General features: G+C 36.8%; 1 protein-coding gene across 1 annotated transcript in view; it reads right to left on the bottom strand.

Moving 5' to 3' along the window:
* prkceb (protein kinase C, epsilon b) overlaps positions 1-14,332 on the bottom strand; it is a 133,438-nt gene that overhangs the window by 47,429 nt on the left and 71,677 nt on the right. The window contains exon 3 of the mRNA XM_059566705.1: positions 1,388-1,550. Coding sequence (XP_059422688.1) covers positions 1,388-1,550 — 163 coding nt within the window. The remainder of the gene's footprint in view (positions 1-1,387; positions 1,551-14,332) is intronic.

Below are 14,332 nucleotides of genomic sequence, written 5' to 3' on the forward strand. Positions count from 1 at the left end.
TTTGCTTCATCCCATTTTTGCTTGCACGTGACCTTGAAAAAGGTGCTCTGCCTTCTTTATTATTATGGACATTATGCTAATACTTATTGTAAATATATTTACAATTGTTAACATATAGCCATCTCCATTCAGTAGTATTACAATGAACCTTAATTTTACAGCATTATCAGCATGATATTATCATCATTAATATCAAAATGCACTAATACAGTTTTAAAATTTTTAGAAAGTTGTATCTGTTAACATTAGCAATTGCATTGTATTGACAAAGTGTTTCCAACTTGATTATGCAAAATGGAATATGATCACCCTCAGGTCATCCAAGATGTTTCTTCAGCACAACAGCCATCCAAGATGTAGATGACTTAGTTTATTAATTTGAAAATATTTGGAGAAATATAGCATCGCTTTCTCAGCAATGGATCCTTTGCAGTGAATGGGTGCCGTCAGAATGAGAGTCCAAACAGCTGATAAAAACATCACAATAATCCACAAGTAATGCACACCACTCAAGTCCATCAATTACATCTTGTGAAGCGAAAAGCTGCATGTTTCCAAATTCATCATAAAGGAATTCTTACTAGTAGTTTGGACTGTTTCCACTTTGTAAACGGTCTTGGTATGTGCATATTTCTCTCATTATTCAGATGAGATGGCTTTTTAACTGGTGAAAGCAATTTTAATGACAGAGGACTTATATTTTTGCCAGTTTGAAAATGATGGATTTGTTTATAACACGCAGCTTTTTTACTTCCCAAGACATGGACTCATGGACTTGAGTGGTGTGGATCACTTGTGGATCATTGTGATGTTTTTAGCAGCTGTTTGGACTCTCATTCTGACAGCACCCATTCACTGCAGAGGATCTACTGGTGTGATGTGATGCCCTGGTGTAAACAACTGGTGTAAAGTGATGCAGTGCTATATTTCTCCAAATCTTTTCAAGTGAATAAACTAAGTCTTCTACATCTTAGATGGCCTGAGGCTGAGTACACTTTTAGGAAATATTCTTTAATAAGTTATGTAGATTTTGTGAGGTGTTGTTGTTATTCACTGCTCGTCTTTCAGTTTCAGTCCCACACATCAGCTCTGCACCTTATCTTTTAAAACAGCCATATTCCTCTGTTCTCTAGAGAGGCGGGACACAGCGTGCCTGTGCATGGCGGTGTTCTTGCGCAGTGTGGAGGAGGCCAGACGCACTCAATACGCTCATATTGTTGCTCTGAGCCCCAGGGCTTTTCCTGTCGTTACCATGTAAACGCAGCTCACTGAGGGTAAACCACCCGTGAGGAGGGATAATGTACACTGGTTATGTCAAAACTCAGATGCAGATTTACCAACACACGCAGCTGTACAAATACCATCCGACGGCCGCTGCGGGACTCACCAGATGAAGTCGCGGCAGTGCGAGCAGTAGGTGGGCTGTCTCAGGTAGGTGGCCATGAACTTGTGTCCGTTGACTTGATGCACCCTCCTCCGGACGGCCCCCTGCCTCTTCCTGGGACGCATGCGTTCACGAAACACGCGCTCCTCATTCTCACAGCTTCCTGCTGCAAAGACACACATGAATGCACAAACTGAAGTTTGACAACATTTTCAACCATTGTTTAATATATTACATTACATTACGTTACACTTACATTTAGTAATTTGGCAGACACTTTTATTCAAAGCGACTTACAGATGTGAACTATAGAAGCAATCAAAAGCAACAAAAGAGCAATATGCAATTGCTGTACATAATAAATAAAAATAAAACAGAATAGAAAAAGAATAGAGCAAGCTAATTTTAGTTTTGTTTTAGAGAAAACAAGTAAATGAATTGAGTGCAAGTCTAAAAGGAGCAAGTTTTTTAAAGAATAGAATTTAAATAGAATATTACTTAACATTCTCACTCACAAATTCATTCATTCATTCAGGTGCTAAATGGTGCTTTTTAGAGAGTGGTTCAGTTACACTTTACAAGAAGACCTCTTTTGTTAATATTAGTTAAAGTATTAGCCAACTGAACATATTTTACAGCATGTATTAAAACGTATTAGTAAATGCTGAGATTAACTGAGATCAACAAAGAAATAATTCATGCTTTCTAAATATTGTTCATTTTTAGTTCATCTCAATTAATGTAAAAAACTAAAAGCTTATTTTATTGGTTACTAATGAGTCAAATGAGATGAAGTAAGCCTGGGTGATATGGACAAAATATTATTGTAAAAAAAAATTTTGGGCCCCATTAAATTATTATTATTTTTTTTTTTCTGAAATTCTGTATTTTCTGAGTTATTTTTTCTGGATTCTGTTCAGTGATCCAAGAACAAAATTATCATCAAAATGGTGTCTGATGAAATGTTAAGAATATTTAGTCATTCTCTTGCAACGTAATTAAATTAAGATAATTTACAACAAAACATTTCTGTTTTTGACAAATAGGGTGCTGCACCTCAAAACACTTATAAATATATGTGTTTTGAAATTAATTTCTTTAACCAAACTTTTATCTTTTATCACGAAGAACATTCAGTTTCTGTGTGTATATAATATGACAATATAGAGTTTTATCAAATGAAACACGAAATGCTCATGTTCTTATATGTTCATGTCCTCACATATTGAGACGACAGATGCTGAAAACATCACAAGCATTTCTGTTTTTGACAAATAAGGTCCAGCATCTCATAACATGTATACTGTACATGTATAAATACCCCCCCCCCCCCCCCAAATAAATAATAAATACTATTATTACTTTGAAAGGTTATGGTTAATATCATTTAGCTTCTGTGTGTATATAATATGACAATAGTTTTTATCCACACATATTGAGACGACAGATGCTGAAAACACTATTAATCATCACAAACATACCTGTGTGAAACAGGATTTGTTACCATATATAGAGAACCATGTTGCTGTATTTGTCAGTAAACAACGAGTAAACAACAAAAACTAAAGAACAGCATGCAGAAAATGTCCCTACTACCTGATATAACTACATGTCCTAAGATAAAACACCAGTCTCTTCTAGACGCATGAGAAGGCCCGACCTTATATAAGGGAACTGTCAAAAAATTACTTTGTTATTATTTTCTCACCACATTATGTCAGATTAAATACAAATATTTCATTTCTGAGCAAACTAATCCATTAGCTGTGTGTGTACATGTGTCTGTGTGTTATGAGGGGCCTTGCAGAGGCAGTGATCAATAAACCGGGGGACACGACTGTGACAAAGGCACCATATTGAAGAAATATCAAATGCTCTCACTAGGAAAGGAAACAAGGCCACAGGGGAGAAACGGCACTCTTTCTCTCTCGTCTTTTCCTTCTCTCTGTGGGGAATAAGAACTGTGATCACTCCTGAGTATTCCCTTATGTCAGTGTATCTCTCTGCTGCAGTCACACTTCTCAGCCCTGAGAGAAAGAGAAGGAGAGAGGCTGTGCTCCGACAACACAAGTTGTGCCAAACTGGCAGGCCAACGGTCATCTCCTGTTATTAATAAAGCCATTGTATATGTTTTTTGAAAGCTCTTGCTATTTTACCAGCAGAAAAAGAAACAGAACAGGGCGGCACTGCGGCACAGAGCAAAAAATAGCTAGAAGAGAAGATGAAGGAGAACAAACCTAAACAATTAGCGATCAAAATCATGAACAACATGCGTAATTATAGGAACATTTTAAAACCTTAAAGTTTATTTTTGTATTGCTTCCAATAACCATGCGTCGCGTTACCTTTGTAAATGTGCCTCGAAGACTGACACGGAAGAGTATAAATTGTTGAGTTACGTTTTTTTTTTTTTTTCTTGTAGCTTAATAAAATTAAGGTTGAACCACTGATGTCACATGGACTATTTTAACAATGTCCTGACTACCTTTCTGGAAAATTTCATTAGCACTGAAGGTCAGAAAGCTCTCGGATTTCATCTAAAATATCTTAATTTGTGTCTTATGGGTTTGGAACGACAAGAGGGTGATTAATTAATGACAGAATTTTCATTTATTTTCATTTATACTCAGAGATCGTCAGTAATTTCAAGTTAATTTAGACATATTATCTGTGCTCTGTGATTAACATATCCATTTACAGCAGTCTGACCCATTTAGACTGATTTACCAACCTGTTGTGAGCGTGAGAGGTGCATTATCCCATTGACAGGGATATTAGCCAATCATACTGCACTCTGCAGTGAGTTTGAGTCTAAATGATTAATATATGTGCAGCGGTTCCAAGGCTGGTCGTGTTCTAATCACCATCTAAGGACAATGGACCAGTGGCGTCTGTCTAGTCTCACAGGAGACCGAAGAGAGTCGCTCTCATGTATCACCCACATCCTCCTCCCAGCTGAGCGACAGAGAGAGAAAGAGAGATAAAGAAACAGATGCGATGGACCATACTATCACAGTAGGATATGGCTTGTCATTTATCAGCTCTCACTCATTAACACTCAGTGAGGGCGAGAAGAGCTCGGGCACACATTAACCAAACCACAGTCCATCACAGACTAACTACTGCCACCAGACGACTTGAGATTTAAGATCATATCATTTCCTCTTCTAAAATGAATGCTCTGTCATCATTTATTCGCCATCATGTCCAAACCTGTATGTTGATGTTTTTCAATAAAAAAAAAAGAAAAGAAAAAAAAGAAGCAAAAATATCATTCAGTCACATCAGGATCTTGCGGTATTTTTTTCTTCAGAATTTTGTTGACCAAAATGAATTTACTGAGGCTTTTTTAATTAATTTATTTAAAAATAGTATTAATGACAATAGGAGTAGTTAGTATTTTGTGTTAAACTACTTAAATCAATTTTGGTCGTGTTTTTTATTAATTGCCCTCCCTCAGGTTAACATTTTGTCTTAGAAAACTTGCATTAGACAAAAATAATAAGCTGAAATTGCATTGATCACAAAAAAAACAAAAAAAAAACAGCATGCAGGTTTAGAAAATAATGTAAACAATTGTATTTTTGGGTGACCTATGCCTTTAATAAAATTCCCTATTCTTATTGTACAGATTCATCAGTGCATGTTATAATAAAAAAGGATGGTTTCCAGAGTGTCAGTCATCTCAAGAGTGAATTCTGTTCTGAAATTATAATGGATCCACTGTACTGAAATGTGGTTCTAACTGCTGAAACTGTATAGTTCGTATGTGGCTTTTTACAGTTTATGAAGAAAATAGGACTTTTGCCTGTTTGCCTGTCCAAAATGTCAATGCAACTTTAACTTTTCATACTATGTCACATTTCAGAAGCCAAATGCACTTTGATGTTGTCTTAAAGAAATACTTGAATACATGGAATATATGTGTATGTAAGCCTTATGTGTGTGTGTGTGCAGTTAGTTTGTGCCATACATTTATCTGAAGGTCAATGTTCAAGAAAGTTCAAGAAAACAGGAAAACACTTTGCAAAAACATTTGGCATTTCAACAAAACAATGTAGGTTCTCATGAAGGTGAGACTCCCTCTACCTGTCAGTGGATTACAAGACACATTCATTTCATTTCTAGTCATTTGAATGTGGATCTTGACCCATTCTTCTTCTTCTAGATTCTAGCCCGGAATATATCTCCAGTCTTTGGAAAGACAATTGAATTCCACTCATAACCAAAATATGCATAATTAATCGCTAATCACACATATGTACACATAAAGAAAGTAGGGCTCAGCCTAGTTGCAAAGCATCCCATTTGACAGCACATTATGACAGCAGGCCCAGCACAAATAAGAGTGCACTCATTTATCAGAGCAGCTCACTGGAGTCTTTGACCCAAAGCAATGTGTTTTAATTTAAATTATTTACTCAAGTGTGAACACGCTCAGTGATCAGTCTTTAAACAACTGTATTTAAGTGTCAAACAGCTATAAAATCACCTGAATTTTTTTAACAATTTCACATAACAGGTTTCAGGATATTGGCTGTAGTTTAAAATCTGGTTTGTACTACAGCCTTATATAGTCAGAACATGCAGATCACCAGATTGCTTTGTGCAGTAAAAAGAAAATCCCCTTCTGTCTCTTGATTTTATCAGTCAATTTCAAAAACAAAGATACAAGTTTTTGTACACAGTACCCATGCTTTAACATGTGTAATTTCTTTAGGAAGGTTTTTTTTTTTTTAGGTTTCAAACCTGATTCAATTGATCAGTTTATCATTAAATTTATTAGCATCAGCTAAACTCTGCACATGCATTTTACAATGCTTGTAAAGTTCTTGTTTCATCCATTTGATAAATGTATTTGAGTGGGGTCTTCTAGCATGTTTACTATAACTTATCAGTTAATGCCAATAAATCTACGTTTTTGCAAGATGGTAACTAACTTTCTGTTTAAATGAAAAAATAACAATAAAAATTTGTTGGGGACAACAGTGATGGCGAGTGAGTGTTTTTCTGGCAAAAAAATACTCCATCCAGATGCACACTGATGACATTTGTTCTAGCTTTGATGCTTGGCCGCAGCTCCCGGTGCAACAGCAAAGTTTTCCTAGGCGTGTGGCTCTGAAAAGAGCAGTGGCTAGTTTTATAAAGTACAGTCAGATGATGGGTTTGTAACGGACAGCTGAGATTCATATTTTCTGACCTCATCTTCCATAGTGTTTTGTGAGTTTCTATGACAAACAGAGCTATTGATGTAAAAAGAGTTGTATTAAAGAGCAGAAGACAGGTAGTTAGCTAACTAGTCATCTGGCATATAGGTTATTAGTTCAATATGACAGTAACGATATGCACAGATTGGGGACTAAAGATGGCCTTACATTCTCTTGTGAAAAAGAAGTACGCTTTAGCATACTTTTTAAAAAGAGCACAGATTACAGAAATAACATACTTTAAAAAAACATACTTAAGTGTGAACTTAATGTAATGTTTTAGGACAATAAATTGCAAGGTATTTACAATTAAATGTATTATATAAAATTAAATGTATTATAAAAAAATTATTATAGTTAATTCATATTTAATGCAATTGTTGAACTTGTTTTTTTGACCCACTTAAGAAGGGCTTAAGTATATCTTTATGCAATTTCATAATCGATATATAACACAGGCTCATTAGGGAAAAAAAACACATGCCTCTACTGTCCCACATACCATCTTATGACATCAAAACAGCTTTACCATAGTACATGATTTTTAACCTAATACAAAAACATAGGCAACTCCATATGTATGGATTTTGGATGAAGTAAACTTGTAAACTCATTAGCTCAAATGGTACAGCACTGTAGAACTTGTAGAAGTAAGCTAAAATGTTATGGTTGCTTCATCAAATGCGTTTTTATGCCTTGTTTGCTTTTGTTAACACTATTGGTTAGGTTTAGGGCAGGGTTTAGCATAGGTGGTAGGGCTGCACGATATTGGGAAAAAATGACATTACAATATTTTATTTTTCTGCGATATATCTTGCGATATGAAATCTAATTTTTTCTTACAAACAAAAATGGGGTGAGCACACTTACATTCTCATTTTAAATGATTTAAACATCGACACCATCGTGTCAGTTGATTAATATGCACGAGGGAGAGAAAGCAAGACAGCACTCGTGTTGTTTGAAGACGGTGAGCGTGCGGCCGGGGCTTGCTCGCTCGTTCGATCTCTCTCTCTTTCTCTCTCGCGCACACTCTCTCTCTCGTGCTCACTCTCTCTCTCTCTCTCTCTCTCTCTCTCTCTCTCTCTCTCTCTCTCTCTCGCGCTCTCTCTCTCGTGCTCACTCTCTCTCTCTCGCGCTCTCTCTCTCTCTCTCTGCCCTGTTAAACTGACAGGACTTAAAAACACATGCAAATGATAAAGTTTCACTCTATGATGGTTAAGCTGTGCAATTAATCCGCGAATCACATTCGTCAAGGCCAGGGAGCAGCTTGCCCGTATGGTTAATGAATAACAGATCAACTACGTCAGCCTACCTCGCACATCCTGCGATGTGACTATCGTGGATTCGTACATCGCGATATTAATGCTTAAAGGGTTAGTTCGCCCAATTTGCTAATAACTTACCCTCATGTTGTTCCAAATCCGTAAAACCTCAGTTTATTTTTGGAACACAGTTTAATATATTCTAGATTTAGTCCGAGAGCTCTTAGTCCCTCCATTGAAACTGTGTGTATGGTATACTGTCCATGTCCAGAAAGGTAAGAAAAACATCATCAAAGTAGTCCATGTGACATCAGAGGGTCAGTTAGAATTTTTTTGAAGCATAGAAAATACATTTTGGTCCAAAACTAGCAAAAACTACGACTTTATTCAGCATTGTCTTCTCTTCCATGTCTGTTGTGAGAGAGTTCAAAACAAAGCAGTTTGTCATATCCGGTTCGCGAATGAATCATTCGATGTAACCGGATCTTTTTGAACCAGTTCACCAAATCGAACTGAATCGTTTTAAACGGTTCGCGTCTCCAATAAGCATTAATCCACAAATGACTTAAGCTGTTAACTTTTTTAATGTGGCTGACACTTCCTCTGAGTTCAAACAAACCAATATCCCGGAGTAATTAATGTACTCAAACAGTACACTGACTGAACTGCTGTGAAAAGAGAACTGAAGATGAACACCGAGCCGAGCCAGATAACGAACAAAAGACTTACTCGTTCTCGAGTCAAGAACCGTTTCTGTCAGACGCGTCCGATTCGAGAACCGAGGAGCTGATGATACTGTGCATGTGTGATTCAGCGTGAAGCAGACCGACACACAGAGCGTCTGAACCGAACTGATTCTTTTGGTGATTGATTCTGAACTGATTCTGTGCTAATGTTATGAGTGCGTAAACCGAAGGCTTGCAATCATCGCCAACGACGCCATTACGTTGAGCGCAAAAGAACCGGTGAACCATTTTCTTCAACTGATTTATTGAATCAAACTGTCAGATAGAACTACTGGTGATCCGAAAACCGATGCAACCGGTTCTTGACTCGTGAACGAATCATTATCTGGCTCGGCTCGGTGTTCATCTCTCTCTTCACAGCAGTTCATTCAGTGTACTGTTTGAGTAAATGAATTACTCCGGGATATTGGTTTGTTTTAACTCAGAGGGAGTGTCAGCCACATTAAACTAATTAACAGCTTAAGTCATTTGTGAATTAATGCGTATTGGAGACGCAAACCGTTTAAAACGATTCAGTTCGATTTGGTGAACTGGTTCAAAAAGATCCGGTTACATCGAATGATTTGTTCACGAACCAGATAAGACAAACTGCTTTGTTTTGAACTCTCTCACAACAGACACGGAAGAGAAGACAATGCTGAATAAAGTCGTAGTTTTTGCTATTTTTGGACCAAAATGTGTTTTCGATGCTTCAAAATATTGATGTCCATGGACTACTTTGATGATGTTTTTCTTACCTTTCTGGACAGGGACAGTATACCATATACACAGTTTCAATGGAGGGACTGAGAGCTCTCTGACTAAATCTAAAATATCTTAAACTATGTTCCGAAGATAAACGGAGGTCTTACGGGTTTGGAACGACATGAGGGTGAGTTATTAATGACATAATTTTGATTTTTGGGTGAACTATCCCTTTAAACGACACATCGTGCAGCCCTAATAGGTGGTATGTTTTTTTATTTTTCAAAAGCAATAGGGCATCAACTTATTAGAACCACTTGCAAGTATTTTCATTTCTGAATGATAAGTACAATAACCAGTGTAAGAAAATGTTGCCAGATTCACTTTCATTTAATTTTTTTAAATGAACACTTTTAGCACCACTCAATGAACATTTCACTTTGAAAAAGTTGCATGCAACATGCAAAAACAAAGTAATCTCATTTCGCAGAAATGTCATCATAAGCATATTGGGTTGGCTTTGATTGCTCCAGATGTTGTTCAGAAGAGTGCAGTGATTTCTGCACCATTAGGGCATATATTCCTATAGCCCTTTCTGCACTCACAGACCTCCTTCCATATTTTGAACCAACAGACAGTCCCATCCAAACTCACATTAGTGATTGAAACTGTTGAGAAGTTGATATATAAAGCTGCATAACTATGCATTTCTGTTGAAAAATGAATTCAATAGTTCACGCTTACATATAATTAGCTGAGGTATGGAATGCGTATTTGGCGTGCTGTCCGGGGAAGGGCTCCGAGCTCGGGAATGGCCCGAACCTAGAGTACCCCCCCTTCCCCGTCTATTTATAAAGTGAACTTGAAGTGAGGAGATGGGGTGGAGGAGGGATGCTGATAAACCGTCAATGGATAGAGGTAAGTCAGCGATATTTATACTATGGGATTGATTACTTGATTATGGTCCACCTGTGTTGGTTAGGCTAAGTATCTGACGCGCTCCTCCCGAATCTTATTAATAAAATTACATTAAAATAGTTTTCCCCAAAATGTGAGCTCTGGTAAAGAAGAAAATTGTAAGTATACATCTTCAATTTCAGACTGTTTCTCACACAAAACCACTGTATGACTTCAGAAGATTAGGGATACTGTGTCTGATTTTTGAGTTTGAATGTAAAAATCACCATACATTTTTATTGCTTAGCCATTCTGCATAACATTTAATTTTGTGTATTTCACTAAGAAATGAAAGTAATATTGGGTGAGAACAACATGAAAATGACCCAAGCAACAAACAATGACAAAATGTTTTTTTTTTTTTTTTTGGCAAGCTATTTCTTTAAAATACAACTTCTAGCTGCATGTGTGAGAGGGTAAAGGAGACAGAGAATGTGTATATATGATTAATGGACTGCAGGTAAACTTCAAAGTCGTCTGAAAGACCCTGTGAGATAAAAACATCAAACCACGGGACACTACAGAGGTGACATAAGAGCGGGAGAGAGAAAACAAAGCCAGCACACACACACACACACACACACACACACATATAAACACAGAAGGGAGGCACGTGACTGAGTGTGTGTTTTAGTGAGCTGTCAGAGACATGCCGGTTTAGATAAACACAGGTGGAGTAAGTGTGCATACTCAGCAAACCCTCATACACTAGGCCTACATTTGGATCTGTGTACGGTCCCAAACAAAAACTGACAAATAAATAAAATAAAAAATGAATCCAGTACTGAAACATACCAGGATGAAGACCGATGCTTAGGGATATAAACCCAGAGCAGGATGACGGCAAACCATTTTAGTTACTCAGTAGTTCAGAGTCTCTATCTGGGAAAACTGTCAATCCAACTGAACAGAATAAGAATAATTCACAACATTAGAACAGCATATCCCTACATACATGAGAGGGATAATGTGTGTTTCATTTCATCCACATTCAGTTATATGCACTACAATTCAGTTTGGGATCAGTAAAAAAAAAAAAAAGAAGATATTTATCCACTAAGGACACATTAAATTGATAGAAAGTGAGTAATCTGTGATCCATCCCTTGCTGAATGCTACAGATGTTTTTAAATCCCTCGATCTAATACCCAAAACAGACAGCTGGAGTACTATGAGAGAAACAGTGTAAGAAAGGCTTTATTCCTCTCTAAGCACACTATTATTCTTTATGTCTTCTGTCAATTCCCCATTGTCAATGATTTCAGTCGCTTGTCGCTTCTTTCAAAGGACACATCTGATTTTTGTGTACAAAAGATCCCTTTTCAAAATCAAGACCATTGAACGCTAATTCCCTCTCTCTGACTGTTCAGCGGTGGAGCAGATTTTACATAAAGAGATTAGATAGCACACACAAACACACACACACACACACACACTGCAGTGTACATCTGGAATGCATAATGACTCAGCACTTTCAATCCTAAACATGAGCTGGCAGAAAGAAAAGGACATGTCTGTTTTTCTTACAGTACATTCAATACAGAAACAAAGAATAAAAGAGGCAGAAACATTCCCTGAGGATCCAACATGAAGCATCTTCCACACTTGCCAATGGTGGACAAACTTTTACCAGCATAAAATACTATCTACAGGCCATGAAACCAGCATTAAGCATTTTATATTGTGGCTGCAACACTGCAGGTCAGTGAGTATCTGCATGCAAATATTTTTATGATTCATTATTCATTAATTAGATCAGACTGAACGCTTTAAATTTACATAAACATTTTTAACCTGAAACTACATGTACACAAAACATTCCCTATGTTCAGTCAGGTTTTCTGAGCGCAGACAGAAAAGCATCTCTCAAACAGTGCACTATTACTGAATTCAGTTCTCTCTTATGTCTTAACAGAGTAATACACACAAATGATCTCAAATTGTCCGTTTTAAAGAGTTTTCACCCAAACTCAGTTACGTCTAAAGTGAATGTCAACTGTTGGGAGAATATGGAAGTGAGTACCAGTATATTGAATCCGTGTGCATTCAGTTTTAAAGGGAGAGCAGATTAATATAATTTCTGTTGTCTGTGTCCTTATTGTTTATGATCAACAAGAAAATCACTCACTGCTCTTGAAAGGATTAATCTAATTTTAATTTATATATAAAATGTATGTCTTCTTGAAAGAATGAAGCATGTTATAAAGTTGTTATAAAGAATGCACATTATATAACCATTGGTATTTCAAAAGAGTATCATGTACTTGTTTCTTTATGAGAAGTGTCTTTATTTAATTTTGAGATAAAGGCATGTTATGTGTCAAAGCATTAAATCTTTGTCTACATTGCATGTTCAAATCATTCATATTTTCCATATGCTTTCTCCAGATATTAGGTGACTAAATCTAATGTAGATTTAGTTGACAAAGTCTTATGATTAAGTCGACAAAAAATTTAGTCCAAAGACTATGACTAAAACTAAATCTAAAGTTGCTGTTATTTCTGTTAATCAAATCAACACTGCTGGTCTGCTTAGCGTTCACACTGTAATTTTTGACAGCGAACATAAAACCCATAGTCTTCCGTTCACAACATGATTGGTAGGGTTAAATGACGTATATTTTAATGACAGAACACCCCAAACAATTGGTGTGACATCACAATGACAATGACATCAAAGTACCCATTCACCAATCGATCTGCTCAGTGTTATTTTTAAACCCGGGCTGCGCTGCATGATTTTGGGCTGTCCCAGACAAAAGATTGGCATTGCGAAAATCGTAGTGATTTCTGTGATCGTGGCTCCTAATCGGTGCTCCTATGTCAAACAGTGAGAGAGTTTCAAAGACGTCTGTTGTCACGGTCCTGCGACCAAAGATAGCCTATGATCATTTTCTGACAGTGTTAGGAATTCAGCGTGATCATCGCGCAGTGTGTTTGTTGCTACGACCAACGTTTACTGACCAGCCAGTAAAAATGCGACGAAATCAATGCAACATAAAATAAGTCTATAGGCTACTATTTAAATAGCAACACAATTTTATTTTCATGAACATGACAATAGAACATTTTGATTTCATATTTAGTGATTTCATGTGAGGAATATTACATAACACATGGAGAAAAACCTTTAGTCATCCTATATAAACATCTGACCATTATTTTGCGTTTGAAGAGGACTTTAGAGGACTTCAGGATCACGGCAATTGTTTCATTGTTTGTATTGTTTGAAAATGATGTGAAATTGCCGTTCCAAATAAAGTTACCAGCCAGCTGGTGAGTAACATCAACAGCCAGTTTTTACTAGCATTTGGTGGGTGTTAATTTTGGGCTGTGTGTGCACTGAATGCAAATGACTGTCTGCAGTATTCATTATTACGCAGTTGCACGCAGTGCTGCCAGGCAGTAATGAGCACAGGCAGATTCAGAGCTGTGATGGCTTTATTTTTCATTGTGGTATGACCTGATTGAAAGACCATCATGATGGCCTTTGAGCTGCTGTCTTTGTCTGACTCCTGTGTGCCTCACTAGCTCTTATGTTTCCAGCACGTCTCTGGTCGGGTGTCTCAGTACCCGGTGTGTGTGTGTGTGTGTGTGTGTATCACTGATGTTAAGCAGGAATGACGCAAGGCATCCAGCCAGCCTCCTTTAACACACAGCTGTTCTGTGGAACTCTACAAATCCTGTCTTAACACTGACATTTGGATATTTTTTGCTTTAGTTTCTGTTTCCTGAAACAACTATTCTCTCATTTTTCTGTTTGATGCTTCATATTTTTCCCCCAGAGGAAAACTGCTGCTTGAAGGTTGTTCTTTCATACAGTTTCAGTCCATCAAGTTTGGAGAAACCTAGTTATTTTTTAATATGAATTTCCTTTAACACTTTACAATAAGATTCCATTTGTTAGCATTAGTTAACTGCATTTGTTAACATGAACTAGCAATGAAAAAAAAACTTCTAAAGCATTTAAATAATCTTAGTCAGTATTACTACACTGACATTTGTTAAAACATTATTAAATTTTTTTATATAATTGAATGAATTTGAAATAATAATCTAACAATAAATTAGCTGTACCTTAACATTAAC

The sequence above is a fragment of the Carassius carassius genome, chromosome 14, assembly GCF_963082965.1.
Source record: "Carassius carassius chromosome 14, fCarCar2.1, whole genome shotgun sequence".
NCBI classification, from domain to species: domain Eukaryota; kingdom Metazoa; phylum Chordata; class Actinopteri; order Cypriniformes; family Cyprinidae; genus Carassius; species Carassius carassius.